This window comes from Sylvia atricapilla, chromosome 3, assembly GCF_009819655.1.
Source record: "Sylvia atricapilla isolate bSylAtr1 chromosome 3, bSylAtr1.pri, whole genome shotgun sequence".
Classification (NCBI taxonomy): domain Eukaryota; kingdom Metazoa; phylum Chordata; class Aves; order Passeriformes; family Sylviidae; genus Sylvia; species Sylvia atricapilla.
In genome coordinates, this window is record NC_089142.1 from 7,201,058 (window position 1) to 7,220,194 (window position 19,137).

The 19,137-nt window shown below is 43.8% G+C and overlaps 1 protein-coding gene across 1 annotated transcript in view; it reads right to left on the reverse strand.

Moving 5' to 3' along the window:
- Positions 1-19,137, reverse strand: part of KLHL29 (kelch like family member 29) — a 238,396-nt gene that overhangs the window by 24,781 nt on the left and 194,478 nt on the right. The window contains 3 exon segments of the mRNA XM_066314729.1: positions 4,027-4,207; positions 7,013-7,195; positions 9,875-10,073. Coding sequence (XP_066170826.1) covers positions 4,027-4,207; positions 7,013-7,195; positions 9,875-10,073 — 563 coding nt within the window.

The window sequence follows — 19,137 nt, forward strand, 5'->3', positions numbered from 1 at the left end:
CCCGAATTCCTACATGATCATATCTCAGTAAAACAATAGGTTCTGAAGCAGTTTCTAAAATATATAAAGCTTATTCCTTCCACTCACTTTTTTAGACTGTCTTCCAAGTATGCACTGCCAACAAAAGTAATCTCCCAATTTTAGACAGCCTTATTGCAAAAGTGCTGTCAGGTCAAGGGGATTCATCTTCTTCTGTCCTTCAAATATATAATAACCACAAAGCACCCACATTTCCACACTTCCAGTCACATACATTGTCTTGTCAGCATACGCAGTCTTCTCGGCTCTCAAATTGCATATATTACAGGGCCCATCCATTATCTAAAGACCTAGTTCGTGGATCCACTTCATTTCACCAGTTCCCAACTCAACTCATATCTCAGAAGAAGACAGAAAGTGTAATACCTTCTTGCCTAACACCTAATGACTTGCTTCCTGTCACACAGAACCTTGCCAGAGGGGCCTGATGGAGAACTGCAGCCATGCTATTATTTCCCTAAACACTCATTGCAAAAACATAACTTTCCCTGAACATATACCCATGCACAGCCACAAAAATGGACTTATAACTCAGCCCCTCTGGCACATGCATATTGTTTTAAGATGAGTAACAAATGACTCCTATTCATCTGTTTGTGATTGATAGTCCCATATTATCCATCGAGACAGAATTTTTGCTGCCTCTTCACAGACAAATGGCAGATAAAGGGCAAAGAATCCCAGCCCTGTTGAATTTGATGGGAAAACACCCACTGTTTTAAGTGGCACCAGAATTTCTGGGTAAAGACCCTTCAGCATCAATGACACAACTGAAAGCATGGAGAGAGTGACACAGGACCTGATGCCATAAATCATTACAAGTCCAGTGGTCCCAACTTGCATTAATGCTTTATAATGTATTAAGTGCAGGCAGTTGGCATCATGTATATCTAAGGTGGTCTGACATTTGCTTTTAAAAAGCAAGACGCTGTAAAAACATCTTTGAAAGATTTTCACCATTTAGGATCAAATATTACAAGAATTCTGTGAAAAAAAAGGTGGAGAACAGGAATGAAACTGGGAGAAAATGCTGTGTTCTCTGTCTTCAAAGACCCACTGCAATGAGACACCCTGTAGACATCATCCTCTGGGTGTGCTCACTGGTGAGGTCAGGGTAAGTCACTTTGGACTGGAGACATGCCCTCCACCATGCCAGCAGACACACGTCAGAACCTGGCCAAAGCTGGGCATGGTCACGCTTGGGCTGACTGAGCAAGCAGAAAGAAAAATATGGTTGTGAAAGATAAGCTGCTTGTGCACCAGGGGAGGTGTAGGTGGTCCAGCAAGAGAGGATGTTCAGTGCCTTGCCCTTCACACTGGTGGCACGGCCCAGGACTGCACTCTGTGTCAGGCCTGGATAAGCCCCTGCACCTCCATCTGGGGGTGTAACAGAGCTGTAATCTCACAGCCCTCCTAGCAGGTGAAAAACTACTGCAAACCCAAGAGGGTTTGTGTGTCTGCAATTCCACGTCGAGGGGAGCAGTGATAAATTCGGAGGTAAATGCAATTTTTGGCATCACTTGACATGGAGCATATGACCGTGCCACATTATTTTAATTTAGTGCTTTTCTATGACCTGCTGGAATGACAGAGAAGTTTGCCTCTTACTGAGAGATTTTACCACACTATCCCATCCAAACCAACATGGTATTTGAAAGGGGACTGTGCAAACCACAAAGAAATATGGTGGGAAAAAGCTGGTTACTTGTAGCTCTAGAGGAGGGGATAGAAGAAAAGCAGAGTCAAGAAGTGGGCATTCACTGCTTGTAACACAGCAGCCAAATCAGCAATTAAAGTAATTTTTTTGTATTTTAGTGTTTTTTTTTTCCCAAAGCCTCAATCCAAATTCAAAAATCCCCACTGCTTGCAATTTAAATTCCTGAACCCTGCCTTGTCCACATGGGAAGTGCTTTTGTGTGAAAAGGCCTGACTTTGTTCAGCACTGCCAGGAGAGTCAGCCTTCCCTCACCTGCATTTCTGACAGCAGACCCTGAAACATCCTTTCCAAAACACAGCTTCAGCCATGCTGTGCTTCACTTCTGTCACCCCCTACTGTCATTTTAATAGGAAGAATAAAAAAGGAAACATCCCCAAACTTCTCTCATTTCCCGGCACAGCCCAAAGGAGGCCATGTTGCACTTTTTCCATGGCTCTGTCCCACAAGCCACTCTACAGACAACAGCAGATTAATTATAATCACGGGTTTAGCAAATCCCCATGACAAGACATCCTTATTGTGGCTGAGACAGCGTGCACGGAAATGATAGGGAGGAAATCTGCTCCTTTCCCACATCCAGGTCTCTTGGTGGGCTCTGTACAATGGAAAACCAGCAGTGCTGCTCTCACTGAGCCAAGCAGGGGCCACCGAGGGCCTGAGTGTGACTTTGCAGGCTGCAATGTCATCCGTGGTGATTGAGATGAGAGGGAAGGAGAGGGGGGGACTCTGCTTGATTTAAGGTTCATTCAACTGACCAGCAGTTTGGATGCTTTGATAAAGAGAGACTATGAGAATCAGAGCAGAGATAGGAACCAGGCCCAAGGAAAACTGAAGAGAGATAATTTAATCAATGACAGCTATCAAGACTCCTCAACAGCATTCTTTCGTCGTTCATCTTTATTGAGAGATGGAACGAAACAGCATCTCTTTTCTGGGCTCTCTCCTTCCTGTGTTCACAAAAATAGTTCTGCTAGTTAAAAATGTACTGACTTAAATTATGGGATGAATACCTTCAGATACCAGAAACAAATCTGCTGGAAAGGGTGACATTTGCTTCAAAGCCAAGTCCTGTGGGCAGTGCCCACCTAAAGTTCTGGATGAAGGAGGGAAGCAGTGTTCACGTGTTGCATTCATTGCTAAGATTTATTATTCATTCTTCGCTGTCTACATTTCCCTGATGTGCTGAGAGCATCATCACCAACCTTTTGAAAAATGTGTTGTTTTTTTGTTCTCCCCAAATCCTTCCTAATGACCTATCCCTATTTGTCTTGCCTGTTAAGGCAACTTTTACTGGAAAATGCCTGCTTCAAAATGTTACTGAAGAAGTATTCAAATTCAGCATTTAAAACTGACAAAAATATTTTTCGTTGCCACATTCACTTAGGAAAAAACATTTCCCAAATATGTTTCCCAATTAAGTGTTTGGGGAAGGCTAAGACTGTATTGATATTTTTGGAATAGAATATTCTCATAAACTGCATTTCAAAGTGAATTCTATTTTTTAATGAATACATTGATATAGATATAAAATCTATGGCTTTACTGAATGCCATGAGTGACAAGAAATCAGTTGGTTTTGCAATTTTACTTGGTGAAATATCTTTGTTGCACTTTTGTTCCTTTCTGGTTTTTTGAAGTTCCATGTGAAAAAAATTACATCTGGAGTCTACTTGAAAAGAGAATTTTCCATTCTCTCCCATCTTTGTTCAGCCAGGAATTCAAAACTGTTTCCATTTATTGGTTGTTTTACTCTGAACTCGGCAGGTCCCAGCCCCAGGCCAAGACCACCAAAGGGAGGATTTTCCAGCCAGGTCAAGGCTGAGGTGGTACACCAGGAAAACACATACAAAAAACTTATTTGCTGTTGCTTTTTTGGATTTAAAAGAAAAAAATAAGTACTATTGTGGTCTGTAAAGACTTTAATCAATACTAAATTGAAATGGAGTTTATTAGTTCATTGTATAACCTGGAAAACTGTCCAAAGAAGCTTAATTCCTCTCTTCACTCCCCTGAGCAAAGCTAGAAGCTGGCAACTTTCCTCTTTGGTTCTGAAACAATGCTTTCCACTGAAGCTTTTAAATGAAACCTAATCCTGCCCACTTTCCTACTTTCTTAGCTGTTATAAAAGCTTATTTCAACACATACAGTCCATTTGATGTGTCCTTTAAAAGGCAAACAGTCCTTTAGCATAGCATGAAGGAAAAGCTCCAGCAAACAGCACGTGTTTTTTGTTTTTTTGTTTTTTTTAGTTTTGGGTTGGGTTTTTTTACCTTTCCACGTGGTCCACGTTGCCTGCCACACCGACCCCTCCAATGGTATAAATTTTCCCATCGTAGACCAGGCTGTTGTGTCGACACCTCGGGACTGTCATGCGGGACACGAGGTTCCAGTTATCCAGCAAGGACATGTAACACCAGACATCAGCCAGCGTGACACCTGACTCCATCCCGCCTGGCACCCGCGGGTGGGCAAGGGAGAGAAAAGGGGACAGTTCCGTGAGATCCCGCAATGGCAGCAGCTGCACACACAGCAATCAAAGCCAGTTACAGAGAAAAAAAAAAAAACAACTCTTCAAATGACATTTGACTAATTAAAATAAATCACCCTCAATACTGAGCATCTGTTCCGATGATGCATATCTGTGTCATTTATTCATGCGCCCCAAAGGCTGGGGCTTTTTAATAAGATGACATGAAGAAATCAAGACGTCAGACTATGAGGGACACATACATAAGGGGATAGACCCTTCTCAGTGTTCATAAATAACTTCCAGTCTATTAAATTGCTGCGACACTTGCAAGAAGGTGTCAGGAGGCTGAGTCTATCTTGGCTTGCGAGACACAGGCCAGCCTGAAACCTAAAATGCTTAATACAGTGATGGATTGAAGCAGCACATATATGGGCACAATAAAGTCAGTGCTTGCACTGTAGGCTTAATTTCTAATTTTCAGGGACGAATTTCTTATTTATTTTCATTTGCAGATAAAAGACAGAACCAGCTGTACCAGCCCTGTAAAACAGTTCAAGATGATCTTGTGAAATATTTATACTGGTCCCTTTTTAACTTCTGCTTGAAGCTTCCAAGGTAGCCACTTAGTGGGTGTCTTACTAGGCTGTTTTGAAGCACAAAGAGGTGGAATGATTTATTTGGGACCACACTAAGCGTCAGTGTTAAAGCCAGGAAAATGAACTAGACACAGTCCCATGGTTTAATGAGAAAACCAGACTTCCTCCTTGGTATTTTGCTCTCCAAACCTATGCTATGCAGTGCAAGGTCCAGTACTTGGAGCTTATAGGAGGGCATTCTCACTTCTGTTGATTACCCTTCCCATTTTCCTGTGTCTTCCACATTTGAGTACAGCAAAATATTAACTGACTCTCAGCTACATTTCCAGCTCCCCTTATTGCAGCCACCAAATACTATCTGATCACCCATCCAGATTCAAGGGAAAGAGCCTGAAATGAGCTCTGAAATTAGGATGCTAAGCTTTTGTTAGCAGGTATGGCACAGCCTAAAATGGCTGTACATATTGGAAAGCACCTCAGCTAAGAATAACTAAAAGCCAACATCTGACAAAAGCCTCCTCAGCAGACTTTTGCTCCAGCTGCTCTCAAGCATGGGCAAACAAGCATGGGGGGGAAAAAAAATCAAGAAATAATTTCCAATCAATTCTTAGGGTGTCTATGCAGTATTAATGGAATTTAACACCACAGGCAGCAATTTACTGCAGAAAATGCACTGAGAGAGCTCAGCAAGGGAAAGGCAACAGCTGTAACCCCTTACTGGTACAGATGCCAGGTGCATCTGTGCTCCCAACGACATCCTCGGATCACACACATCCGCACCTCCCTGCCCAGCCTCCTCTTTTAATCATCCAGCCCCCACTCAGCTGCCATCAGAGCATCCTTGCATTGTGTGGTGGGAATTGCTTCTCCCTCTCTAGCCAAGCAGAGGTACCAACAGGCTGCAAAAATCCAGATACTGTGATGCTCAGGGCATGGTGTCATCAGGTACTCTCGAGTTAAAGCCTTTTAAAGGAGCGTGGTCTCAGTTTCACCAAAACTAAGAAGATTACAGGGCTAGTGACTACTGTCAGAAGGGAGCTTTCAACAAGTACCAAACATGAATGCTCCTGTAAGCAAATACTTTAAGTGTAGGTCACATATTCAGCAGTTCAGTCTGTCTGTCTCAAATTCCGTAACCTACCATTTAGATTCAACTACAGAGAGTATTTTAAATTGTGTTTCTATGGCAGTGGAACCTCTTTGCATGCTTTATGGTTGTCAGACCTATTTTTTTCATGTTGCAACTGCAAAATTTTGTTGTTGACTGCTCTGAGAGTACATTAACACCGCAGAGAATGGAGAATGATAAAAGCAGGAAATCCCTCTCTACCAACATCCTTCCCACTTCTCTCTTTTTTCTTCTTCTTCTTTTTTCTTTTCTCCCCAGCTGGGTAAAATTCCGGCAGGTCCCACTTTGTCTGGGCTGCCTGTATTGTAACTTTTCTCCCAGCTCAGCAAATCTGAGTGGTGAGTGGATTGAGAACAGCTCTCTAGAGGAGGACTGGGACATACTGGTCAACAAAAAATAGGAAATGAGCCAGCAGGGTGCACTTACAGACCAGGTGGTCAGCAGTATCCTGAGCTGCATCAAAAGCAGCATGACCAGCTGGTTGAGGAGGTGATTCTCCCCACCTACTCCGCTCTCGTGAGACCCCAACTTGAGTACAGTGTTCAGTTCTGGGGTCCCCAGCACAAGAAGGATGTGGACCTGTTAAACTGAGTCGAGGGATGGGGTGTGAAAATGGTCAGAGGGCTGGAGCACCTCTCCTATGCAGACAGACTGAGAGATTTGGGGTTGTTCATCCTGGAGAAGAGAAAGGTCTAGGGAGACCTTATTGTGACCTTTCAATACTTGAAGGGGGGTTGTAAGAAAGATGGAAAGAGGCTTTTTATCAAGGCCTGTAGTGACAGGATCAGATATAAGAGTTTTAAACTGAAAGAAGGTTTAGACTGGACATAAGAAAGAAATTTCTTCCACTGAGGGCGGCGAGTCCCTGGCACAGGTTTCCCAGAGAAACTGTGGCTACCTCTGGATCCCTGGAAGCGTTCAAGGCCAGGTTGAATGGAGTTTGGAGCAACCTGGTCTGTTGGAAGGTTCCCTGTCCATGGCAGAGGGGTTAGATTAGGTGACCTTTAAAGGTCCAAACCAAACCCTTCTGTGGTTCTGTTTCTATGGAATCTGCTGCTTACCTGAGAGATAGATGTTGTCTCCAGCGCTGACCACGCTGAAAAACTCTCGATCATAGAAGGGCAGGCTGGCCAATGGGTACCACTTGTTGTTTTGAGGATTTAAGCAAGTGACTGCTGTTAAAGCACGTTGGTTCATGCCAATCATCTGGCGACCACCAACTAAGACTATTACCTCGGCTACTCCTAGGATTCAAGTAAGAAAAAGAGTATTATAAAAAAGTGGCATCTCTCAACCAGGAAGGAACCCATCCAAAAATACTCATCAGTCAGGGAAATTTCAGTGTATCATATATAAATCTGTTTTAGAGTCTGCAATCAAACCACGAGGGGTGAGAAAAAACAGAAATATGTGTGTAGGGGGAGCAGTGGGTGAGGAATGACACTATGAACACTCTTGGGAGAACAAGGGAGGGAGAATGCCATCTGGGCAAAACTTGCGGGGAAAGAAACAAAAAGGCAGTTCCATGTAAAGAGGTCCATTCATTTCAACAGTCTTTGAGTGAGACTTGCAGGTAGCAAATTTCTCTTTCATTGAAGAAAATGGGCATTTTGTCTAGGATTGTGGAGCTTGGACATTATCCAGGAAAATCATGTTTGGACTTTAGCCTAAAGAAAGTCTTCTCACATTAAAAGCTAATGTCTGGAGAAAGTGAAGCTATGGTTATGGATCTTCATCCTGATATTCTTTCTGCATGCACTTTATTAATATATAATTTTCTGGTGGATTATTTTTTGGGGTTTTTTTTCTGCTTTTCCCAGAGAAAGCAGATTTTCCCGACCCAGATAACAGGTGCTAAAGGCACAGATCATGGTCTTGGTCTACCAGGTGCTGGAAACATGACAGAGATGGCTCCTGCCTTAATATAGTTACTGAGTTTTATCTGTGCTTGAACAGCTCCCCCAAGCCTCTAACATGCAAGGTATTCAGCAAGCCAAACTCTCCATTCATGCAAAACTTTCACGTCCATATCTCTGAGGTTTTATTCCCACTTCACAGCCCCAGCTGAGTCATATCTGATCTCTGTACTACTCCAAAGTCCTCTCCAGACTCATTCCCACAGAGATGGGTCACAGTGTAACCCTGGGATGTTTCCTGACCCCATCCAAGAGTCAGATGCTGGAGATGGTTTGGACTTGGCATTTAGCTTAAGTTTTGAAAACCGTTTTGCAGCACTTGGAAGCCCCTGTGCAATGTGAAAACCAGGAGAGGTAGGCTCAGAAGAAGGACCAGGAGGCCACAAGCTGTAAGGAATTGCCATTTCATGAGCTGTCTCCTGACTGGAGCCATTGCTGTGATGTGTTACTGTTCCCAGCCCATGGACGAGTGTGCACAGGTGCCGGGCAGAAGCAAGACTGCCAGCAAGAGGGATTAGGAGCAGCAGCAGAGAGAAATGCGTCTGCAGAGTAATGGATTATCGTCATTCTTCATTAGCATTTTCAAAAAATATATTTGTGTCATTCAAGCAAGGTTACTCTCTTAAAAGTTATTAAGATAAAGTGCTGTACGGTTTTAAATAAATATTTCTCAGTAACAAGCGATCATTATTTTTGCGCCATACCAGAAAATCTAATCACCTGTGCAAGACATAACTTGATTATAATCAATGACCTCAAGAGGGCATGTGACATGCAGCAGTGAGTCCACAAAGGGTGTTTAAAGATCCTTTGTGCCTCCATGAATGCTGTTGATATGCAAAATAACATGATTCTATATAATTAGACTCTGACCTAAAAAACTATAATCACCCTCCTTTACCCTGAGAGAATCACTTTTCCCTCATCAACAAGCTTCTGGAAATGGATCACATTACACCTACAATTTTATATACATAAAATAAGCACTTTTCAAAAATCCCTTCAAACATCACACCATTAGTCGTCTTCAATGAAAGACTTTTTAGGGTAGATTGTTATTGAAAGTCCTCTACACTTCATCCTTCTGAAAGGTGCCTTGATGAGGCAGTCTCCCGAAGCTGCAAATGCCGTGGTTTGATATGCCATCTCCGTGCCACATTAGCATCACTGGCAGTGACAGAAAGTTTTGTCTGGCTTTCTGTTGTACTTATGGGAGGCAGAAGTACAGGCAGCATGTTAAAACAATTCACCTGCTTCATCAGACTCCTTCTTGATGCAGTTTTCCTACCTGCTATCTGCACTCTCTGTTCAGTGAATATTTAGGATATTTCTCACATCACCATGATATGGGCTCAGCTGGCAAGGTGGGCACTTAGGGATTTTCCATGCATTTTTCCAAAAAAGCAAAAATGGGTGTGAAACTCTTTAAGAAGACTCAGTTCTTCACAGCTGCTGGGTTTTTAAAAGGGAATATGTTATATGTGATCCATTTGTTCTGGAGACATTAAACAGCCTGATCTGGTACTCATCAGTATAAAAATGCTATATTTACACCAGCTTCACCATATAAAGATACACTTACAAATGGCTGTGAAAGTGAAGGTGTTTGATGAATATTAGTCAGATCCTCCTCACAAGAGGCTCCATAGCAAAAAATCAAATTATTCACCTATTTCTGCAACTAGAGAAACTGAGGCAGAGAGGGCAAGGGGCTCTCTGTCAGGACAAGAAAGGAATGTTGCAGTCTCTGACAAAGATAATAGTTTCTCAAATTTAGGCTCCTTTTAAATCCTCTTTCAGGAGCATATATCTGAACACCCGTGTCCACCCAACAGGGAAAGGCTCCTAAATTCTGAAAGAAAGTAACAACGGAAAATTGAGATTGAAATATCACCAGGGTCTGGGAAGGAGCCAAGAGAAGGAGCTAAGTTCTGTTCCCTGTCCCAGGACATGTCCAGGAAATGTGGAACCAGGGAGCTGGTGTTGTTGGAGGTCATTTTGCTTTACCTGCAGAGAGCCTGGGCCGGGTCCTGGGTGTCTGCATCTCCTGGCGGGCGTGTGGCAGCATGTGGTAACGTTTGGCTTCGTTCACCAGATCCCGGCAAGCCTCCGAAGACTTTATCAACTCCTCATTGTCCACAACATTCAGCAGATAGCTGGGATGGATGAAGGGGAGCCTCACCACTGCCAGCAGCTCTGCAGCATACTGTGAGGGGGAGAAATGATAACACATGCAGCCCTCGTGTCAGAGTTCAGCCACTTGGCATCTCCGTCTCCTTGTCTGTAAACCATCCCCTGACATCCAGCCTGGAAAGACACCTGTCATGGATGCTGCATACAAACCCTGCCTAGTGAATGGGTGGAACAGGGACAATGCAGCCCTCAGAGCTCCCCGGCTCAGGCTGGGTTTGGTCCCAGAGACTAAAAGTAATCTTCAAAAGGTGGCAACTCCTGTTATACAGCACTGTATGGAGGAATGTTAAGAAATAAAAGCTCAGTCTTAACTCAGGCTGAATGGAACACCTTGTGCAGTGGAGACATAGAGTGAGCATTTCGGTTACCTGAATTAACCTTGAAATCTGAGTGTGGTTGTTGCATTGTAATAAAACCCCCAAACAAGGCCTTTCTGTCACTATAAATGTGAAACAGAAGTCAGCAAATAGCATAGATTTCAACAACTGAGGTAGAGCCTGAATGATGTCAACCAGTTGCTAAAAATCTTTCAATTAGTAGAGTTTATTTGTTGTTGAAGCAAATTATGTAGCTCTAGCTTTTAGGGAAGTCTGACTCCAGAGGGTGCTATAGAAATACTGACAGTAAGTTTAATCTTCTAAACAAATACATTAAACCTCAGAGGGTAAAGGACACCTGAGCAAATGAAGCTGTCTGTTACCAAACACAGCTTAAAGGAGAACAAAACCCCAAGGGAAAACTGCAATCGAAAAAGCAGGAGTCCATCCCCAGACTATTCTTTTTATATATAGTTGGGCATATCACAACGCTGCATGAGAATACAGTGAAAAGCAGAGTAATCGGAAAACACAAAACTCCAGAAGTGAGGCACACAAACAGGATGCAAACTAAGGGTGAGCAGCAAGGAAAGATAATCATCTGTTGCAATAAATATTCATACAGCGGCAGCATCCAAAGATCCCAACTGGGATTGAGGCCAGGATGCAAATAAATATTCCTGAGGTCCATGCTGGTCCCAAGAAACTCTGGGCGCCAGCAGCATCTGCTGGCCTGCAGATGCCTCTGGTCTTCCAGAAGCCACTTGGCTCTTTACTTTCTTTTTCAGCAGCATGCCTGTCCCTGCAGTGTGTGAGAGCCAAGTCACAGCAGGAGCAGCAGCAGGGGCAGGAGCAGGAATGGTGGGAACGGAGCAGGAGCATAGTGTTAAGGGAGGGCAGGGATATGGCCTGAACTAGATAATGGGCTGGCCAAGCAGGTGGAGGAGGATGCAGTGACACCTGCAAGTGCTTCCACGGCTTCCCCTTTCCCCACCCAAACTGAAGAAGCAGGCTTAATTTAGAAGGAAAACAAACGATCCTCCAAATTCACACTGATGGCTCTCCAGAGCCACATCAGCATTGAGCAAGCTCTGCCAAAACAAAAATGCAACAACCTGTGGGGAGCCGAGCCCCACATGTGCCTGCAGATCTGGGGCTCAAAGAGATGAGGGGTCTCACATTGACTTCCAGTCCCCAGCTTATCAGCTCTCCTCAACGCTAGAGCTGACAAGTTTAGGTACACCCTAAAGACTTGAAGCCTGGCCACTCTGCAATTGTTTGGGGATAAAAAAGTTGTTTGGTGATGCAAAAGGGACAGAAAGGTGACAGTGCTTCTTTTCTGGGAAAAAACCTCCCCAATGAGCAGTACATTCCTGACTCCTCACTATTACCTCTAGTATGGCACAGAGCCGTGTAGGGCTTGAGATCACTTCATCAACCTCAAAACATAAAAGAAAACACTCCTCCCTTGCTGAAATCCATTTCTAAGGGTGCTTTCTAGGAGGTACAACGGCTGCTCATTCCCCAGAGCCACAAATGTCAGGCACTTGGCTGCAGATATCTTAATGTCATTACCTTGTAAGAGAGGAAGCAGTGGACATATGGCAGTGGGTGGCAAAGCTCTGACTTCAGGAAGTGCTTTTTTTAAGAAGGTTGGAGGCGTTTAACCTTACACGGGAGCCAAGACGAAACGTGGCATCAGGACAGGGGAATAATGCAGAGAGAGGGTACAGTGCAGAGGAGCGAGACAGTCCCACGGGGGAGGTTCATTCCCACTACAGGCTGCTTAGGAAGCCGTACGAGTTGCTAAAGGGCAGTTTAAATGAAGTTGTTTAACATGTGGAGTATACACAGGAGCCAACACCTTCCCTTGGTGTGGTGGGACACGTCAGAGCCGCCCCTGACAGTTCTGGGGATGGTGTGCCCTGGAAGCAGCCACAACACAAAGCAGTACCAAACACCAGCACAGACAGGTGTGCCACTGCATGGGGGACATGGCATTCCACTTACTACCAATTCCAATTACTGCCAATTAGCACTGGGAGAACAGCTCCTTTCTCCCAGGGATGGGACAATTCCCATGGGCCCAGTGGAGTTACTGCCTCCGCTTCTCACTTTTCCCTGAATAAGTGGGGCAGAACTGCTCCCTGAACACAGCAAGCTCTCCCTCTTGCTCACCCACCTTGCTTTAATTAGATAAGTGAGAAAATGTGATTCTGTTTCTCCCCTGGATTCCCCCCCTCCTTTCTCTCCTCTTTTGTCTGAGCTCGTGGCTTATTTTGAAGGGGAATAATAATTAGAACATGTTGCTCCCTTTCATCAGCTTGAAAGTTGATGTCATATATCAAAACCAATGTCACTTTTCACTCTTATTCTTCCCTTTGCTCAAACAGCTACAGAAAGCTGGCTCTGTGTGTGTGTCTGTGTGTGCACGACCACACACAGCCATGACTCAGGCTTGGTGCTGAGAGCATCAAGGGTACATAGAATTGCAGTGTTTTTCACCAAGGGATTTAAGGAGTACGAACCATGGCAGCATCTCCACAAGACAGGAGAAGCTTTTATAAAGCAACCTCTTTTCGCACCAGCTCTTTTAAGCACTATAGTCAAGGGTGAATTTCATTTAGCCTCACTGATTTAAGAATATTCAAGTGATTTAGGCAATCAGCAGCCTTTTTCTTTTGGATTCTCCCTTATGAAGACTTCCCAGCTCTGTTAGCTATGATTGTACTAAATATCCTGTTACTATTATCCTTTTCATTTAAGACTGGAATAAGCACCATAAAGCATTTCAACCTCCTTACCATCTGTTATTTGCTCTCCATTCTCTCTTGTCTTTCCGTTGTGCCTTGCACAGCTATGAAACATCTACTGCACCTACTGACATTACCAGTTATCACTAAAGCAGCAGAATACATGCACAGGGCACATTGCCAAATTCATCCACCTCGGGTCCCCGGAGTTGTGGTTTGTGCCTGTAACCTTGGGGATGTTTTCTTCTCCCTGCTTGGCTGCAGGTGCTGGCTGGACAAGTAGAAATATTTCTCAGGTCTTTGTTGGGAATCACTTATGACTACTCTACAGCCTGCATGACATGCCAAGGTGAAAGAGAGAATATTAATACCCCTTCGGGGCCTAAAGTTAGGAGTTACCAACTCATAAACATGTTGGACTACACCTCAGGCTCCTTGAGAATGGGCACCATTATGCAAAAATGTAAATATTTATTGTTTAAAATGCTAGGCAAGTTTTTGAACACCATCAGGACAGTTTTTTTCAGGTGATGTGAACCTCAGTGTAGCTCGTATTGGGTGAAGAGGTTTTGAAGAGGTTCTGCTGCTCAGGTTTTGCAGCAGCAGAAGACCTCATCCATTAAGCTCTTGCTGAGTGATGCTGCCAGATACCTTGAGAATGGCCAGGGTAATTGCAGGAGCTGAAGAACTCACTGCTGCCACATGAGCAAAGTCTTTGTGGACAGTCACTGGGGACACAGGAGAGCAGGGGTTTCTAAGAGATGCTATTTATTCTGCTTCAAGGCATGTATCAGTGATTTTTCACTGATTTCAGTGGCTGAACAGAAAGCAGGATCTTCCACCAGTCTGCAATCACAAATGTGTTTCATGTGAAACAGGGAGAGAAAAATCTTAAAGAGATTTTGTCTTTCCCTAATTAACTAAACATTTCCAGGGAGAGATTCAGCTCTAGATTCAGACACCTAAATGGATTCATACAAGCCATGTATGAATCTTGTCAGTCAGACATGTGTAAACTCATGTTATAATTAAGAGATTTAGTCAACACACTTAAAAGTCCCCAGAGCAATGTGAGCTGAGAGGATGCACTAAGCACCAGGGGAAGCAGAGAATATCAATGTCCCCTCCTGGGCCAGAACTGTGAGCCATCAGCTCCTCAGAAATGGAGTGTGTTCCTCAGACCATGGCACACTAAGATGTCTACAACCATAGGTCAATCCAAACTGGAGGGCAATTAATTCTACCCTCTGGAGGGAATTCTTGCGTCCGTTTGTCCTGGGTGTGCTCAGAAGGTCGTGATCATACTATGAGGAAATCCAAGTGTTACCACTGGGTCAATATTGACTCCAAGGAACATGTGATCAACATGACCAGCTGTACCTTGAAGCTGATCCTTTCAAGCCTTTCCCTAATAATCCATTCACACACATTACACCCATCTCATTAGGCAGGCCAGAGCTTTAGCAAATGAGACTACAAAGGCCTCTAATACTTTTTTTTAAATTCCTGACTGGTAGTTTGAGTGAGAACATTTATTTTGCTAAACTTTTTAAGACATTTCTTCTCCTACTGATTACATCAGTATTATGAATGCTTGCTTGCAAGTGGGCTTTGTTCTGGCATCTTCACAGTCTCAGTTACAAAACCCACTTTGCTATCACATTAAAAATAATATTTTTATTCTCAAATCTCTAATCCAGTGAAATCCTCAAAAGTATTCTCCAAAAGGACTCTCATTGTACAGGAGTACATTGCACAGACCTGGCCCACAACAGCATGCAGTTAGGTTTTAAAGGAAGTATGTCTATTGCTACAGAGACGTATTTCCTGCTCCTTAAATGCTCCACTGGAAGGCTCTCAAGACGTTTAACATTTTTGAAGTAATGGCCAAAGAGGTCAAAATAATGTTTCCCTTATGCCTTATAATTCATCTGTCTCTCTAGTTTACTGTTCTCCCTACAAAGGCCCCTTTGTACTTTCTGCTAGAGAAACAGGCTTCAGCTAGAAATACAAATACAGAAGGTAGATTACCCACATTACGGTAGGGTTTTGCTTCAATAAACTGCTGTTTCAGCCCTTTGTGCATAATTGCAAGAGTTTTCAAAACATTATGGAGTAAGAATATATTTGATTCACACTGAATGAGATTTATGTTGTCTCACAGGAACCCTGGGTTCAGACTCACTTCCTGTCATGCACTGTCCCAGAGAGCAAGAACCTCCTTGGATGGAGGAAGCCATCAGGGGCAGTTCTGAAGCAGAACCCAGTCCCCACTGCATTAGACTCCTTCAAATGAGAACAGGACACTCTAATTAAAAAAACACCTGGCTGTGAGCAGGTAATAAATGTACCATCAGTGACTCATGCTGATGGTGATGGCTGGGGATGTGGCATAGTGGCCATGCCAGCTGGCATGCTAGAAAGGTGACATGAGTGGTCCCTCCCTACCACCACCTCCAGCCCAAACCAGGCTTACCCCACAGCTTACCCAACCTCATATTCAAAATATTGCCATCTCCGATTTTCCAAATGCAAGCCCAACAGGGAACTGGCTGCTTTGGGGAAGCCAAAGCTGTTGGTGCACTGCTTTGCCATTCTCAGAAATAAGCCTTTTTTGGCTAGATTTTCCCAATGCTGCCCTGCTACTTGGTAATGAGGAGACTTGCTTTCATGTATCTAACCCCTGGGTATTACAAAGACACACTGTGTTTCCAGTAAACTCCTGCACATTCCTACGCCCAAGGTCATATCCAAGCTCATCTAAGCTTTCTGCTGCGCTTGGAGTACTTAACTAATCACCCACATTGACTTCTTGGAATTGCAATGCTGCCTTCAGATTAAACCCAAAGGCTTGGTATCATGTCAGCCAACAGCCTCCTAATATCATGAGATAAACATGCGGCAGAAAATCTGGTTTGCAAGCACTGGGTTCAGCTGGTGGCTCGGTGGCAGGATGCCACGTGCATAAATCTCATGCCCAGCAAGAAGGAAAGAGCAGCCCCTCTGTCTTCCTGCAATCAGGTTTCAACGTGACATCTTTATGGCAGCACAGCTGACTAAACACTGTAATGTCACTAGCGAGCGGCTGTCCTGTTCTCCGAGCTGTTTGCAAAGCAGCTCTCGGGTCGGTATCTCCAGCAGTAATATGATGAGAGGCTTTTAAATGCACAGGAAGATAAATCATTGATCCATCATACTTGGAATCTGCCTGATACTAAGGATTAAAAAAAACCTTGCTCTCACCATGCATTCTCTAGCTTGCTGACTAAACTCTACCAACTAACCCTCCGAAGTTCTCCCAAAGCTTACAAGGGGTAAGTGGTTTGTTTTACTTACGGGCAGTCACCCACTCAAATACAGCAAAAAATGCACCTCAAAAGCACACTACCAGCAACAAAACAGCTGCAGCTTCTCAGGTGCTTCATAGAACCAAGCAAACTCCTGGTGCCTCCATCCCCACAACACACTGGCATGTGAATCCACTCTCTAAAATGCTTCTTGACTATAATATAAAATGATTTTGTTTCTGGAGGTTGGTTCTGAATGCTGGGGCCACATGGAGCACAAGGCAAGGGAGCACTTATGAGGAGGTGCTTGTGGATGTCGGTCTTTGTAAGGCCGTTGCTTCAGCAACAGCAAAGAAAGATTTTGTAAAAACAGGAAAATGTGTCAGAAAAGCCACAAATGAAAAGACTGATCAGACTGAGAGACAAGGGAGCTCCTCAAATCAATTAAAACTTCAGAGAAATAATTCTGTAGATTTTTTTGTCAAGGGTGTCCCTTTAAAAAAACTTAGAAGTTCAGTAGAGAGGGAATTTCAGGAACTGCTAATGTCACCTGCATCCTCTTTTTTATTTAATGCAGTTTCTTCCTCCAATATATAGCTAAGGGCATGTTCCTGCACTGATTCCATTCGTGCTGCTGCCTTTTCTTCTCCCTCTGAAAGCCGGTATGGGAGCTGAGTGTCTGCAAAAGCTTCATTCAAATTGGAGCTCTTTGAGCAGCCCATCCCCGGGAAATCACAGGGGTTACCGCTCATCCCTTGCGTTTTTCACTTTCAGAGAAATTGAAGCTTCTTGTACTTTCATTATGGCATCTTTCTGCATTTGTCTGCTCTCCCGACAAATGGATTTCAAAGCACCAGGGTAGTATGGGCTTTTCAAAGAAGACTAATTGAACTGTTACAGAGTGTTAGTGCCTAATTCACTTAGGCTCCATTGGAAGCATCCTTTTTCACATTTATTCCAACACTATTTCCTGAAACTTTATGCCCTTGAGTACATTGATTGATCAATTAATTTCTTATTATGATGAACTAAGCAATTTGTACATGCTGGTATTGGGTATCAGCTTCTATCATTACCTCCTTGTCATCGCAGAGCAGAGTTGGAATTGTCACCGTTACCTGTCAGACTCTCCATTTTCTTGAAGGAAACTGCTCTTCTGCATGGAGGCTCTTGAAAATGTGCCTGAGAAATAAGGGATCTTCCATGTGCTCTCCCACAGTCACCAACCCTTACTCCTCTGTAGCATCTTGCTTTCAAACTGCCACTCTCTGTCACTGCCAAAATATAGCTCATGGGCATTTGTAGCTTTTTTGACATAAATCCTCTTCTCCTTCTCTCCATCACTTTTCCTTACCCTCACTGACAGATACAGGGCTTACAGGTGGGCTCTGTGTTTGCTTAGTGTTAGACTAATTTGCTTAGTGTTAGACTAATTTGCCAAGCCTCAAATTCATCCCAGTGGTCCTTACTGTTGTTATTCCCATGCATCCTTCCAGGCAACCCCCTCCTCGGGGCTTCAAACACTTGTAGACATTTATCCCTCTTTAGCTGTCATTAGGCCAAGTCATGCATATTCACATCTTTTAATCTTTTTTTTTCCTCACATCAGTTCCTTCAGTCTTTTAATCATTTGTGTAGCTCTTCTCTAAATTGCCTCAAATTTGTCTATGCATCTCTGGTTCTCAGACACCATGAAGATGCTGTTTAGATAAATCTGCCTCTGAGGACTCAAGTTCATAAAAAGCTTTTTAATGCCTTTATGGTGGAGACATTTTGTATTGCTGCTGGACGCCATGATTTTAAAGGTCTGGAAAAAGAGCACACGATGATGTCCTTGCAGAATGAAACAAAAGGTGGCTGACATTCAGCTGAACCTCTTGTCCTTCATTCATCACTGCAGTAGCTGTCTCTTTTCTAGCACTTCTCTGGACAACTTGTTGAAATGTTTGCCCTCTCCCCATGTCTTGTCCTTTCTCATGGTGAGTGGGAAGCTTTATGCAATGGGGATTCTTGTTTTCCCAGGACTTCTGTCATTAATAAACATGGTAGTAAGGGGTTTTTTTATTTCAGAGAAAACATACAATTTTGGACTTGAAAGAGAAAGTGGGAATGTTTCCAGTGAGCTTTGGTATGTCTGTGGTTTGGACAGGCAACAAATTGCTACACATCCAGCAACTTCCCATCTTTGCCATCCCATGTGGATGCTGGGCATGACTGCAGCTCTGAGCAGCTCTGAGCAGCTGTCTGTACCTGTGGACAGTGTGCCTCATTATCCACTGAATCCTCCCAACAGCCCTCATGGGAGGCATCACTTCCCTCCAGCTTATAGGGTAAGAAATGGGGGTAAAAAGGTGAAACGACCTGTCCAAGGCCATGTGGAGCGCTGGGGGATGTGCTCAGGTGAAGACTGTGTGGGGCCTGGCAGAGATCTTTCCTCGTTTGGGTAGCTCAGACCATGCTGGTTTCAGACAGCAAAGCCTCCATTATGCAATATATTTTTTCATGAGTTCGCTGGAGTTGTAACAAGCTTATCAAGGAGATAACTGTTAGGACACACCCTACAATCTAGTCCATCACTCAGGAAGATAAATAAATAGGAAAAAAGAGTAGATTCAGCTCTCCTGGATGTGTCAATCAGATGCAGGCTCTGCATTCAGTGACAGTAATCAGAAGGACTCCTGCAACCAGTGCTCTGTGTCCACTGGCACAGGAAATGTCCT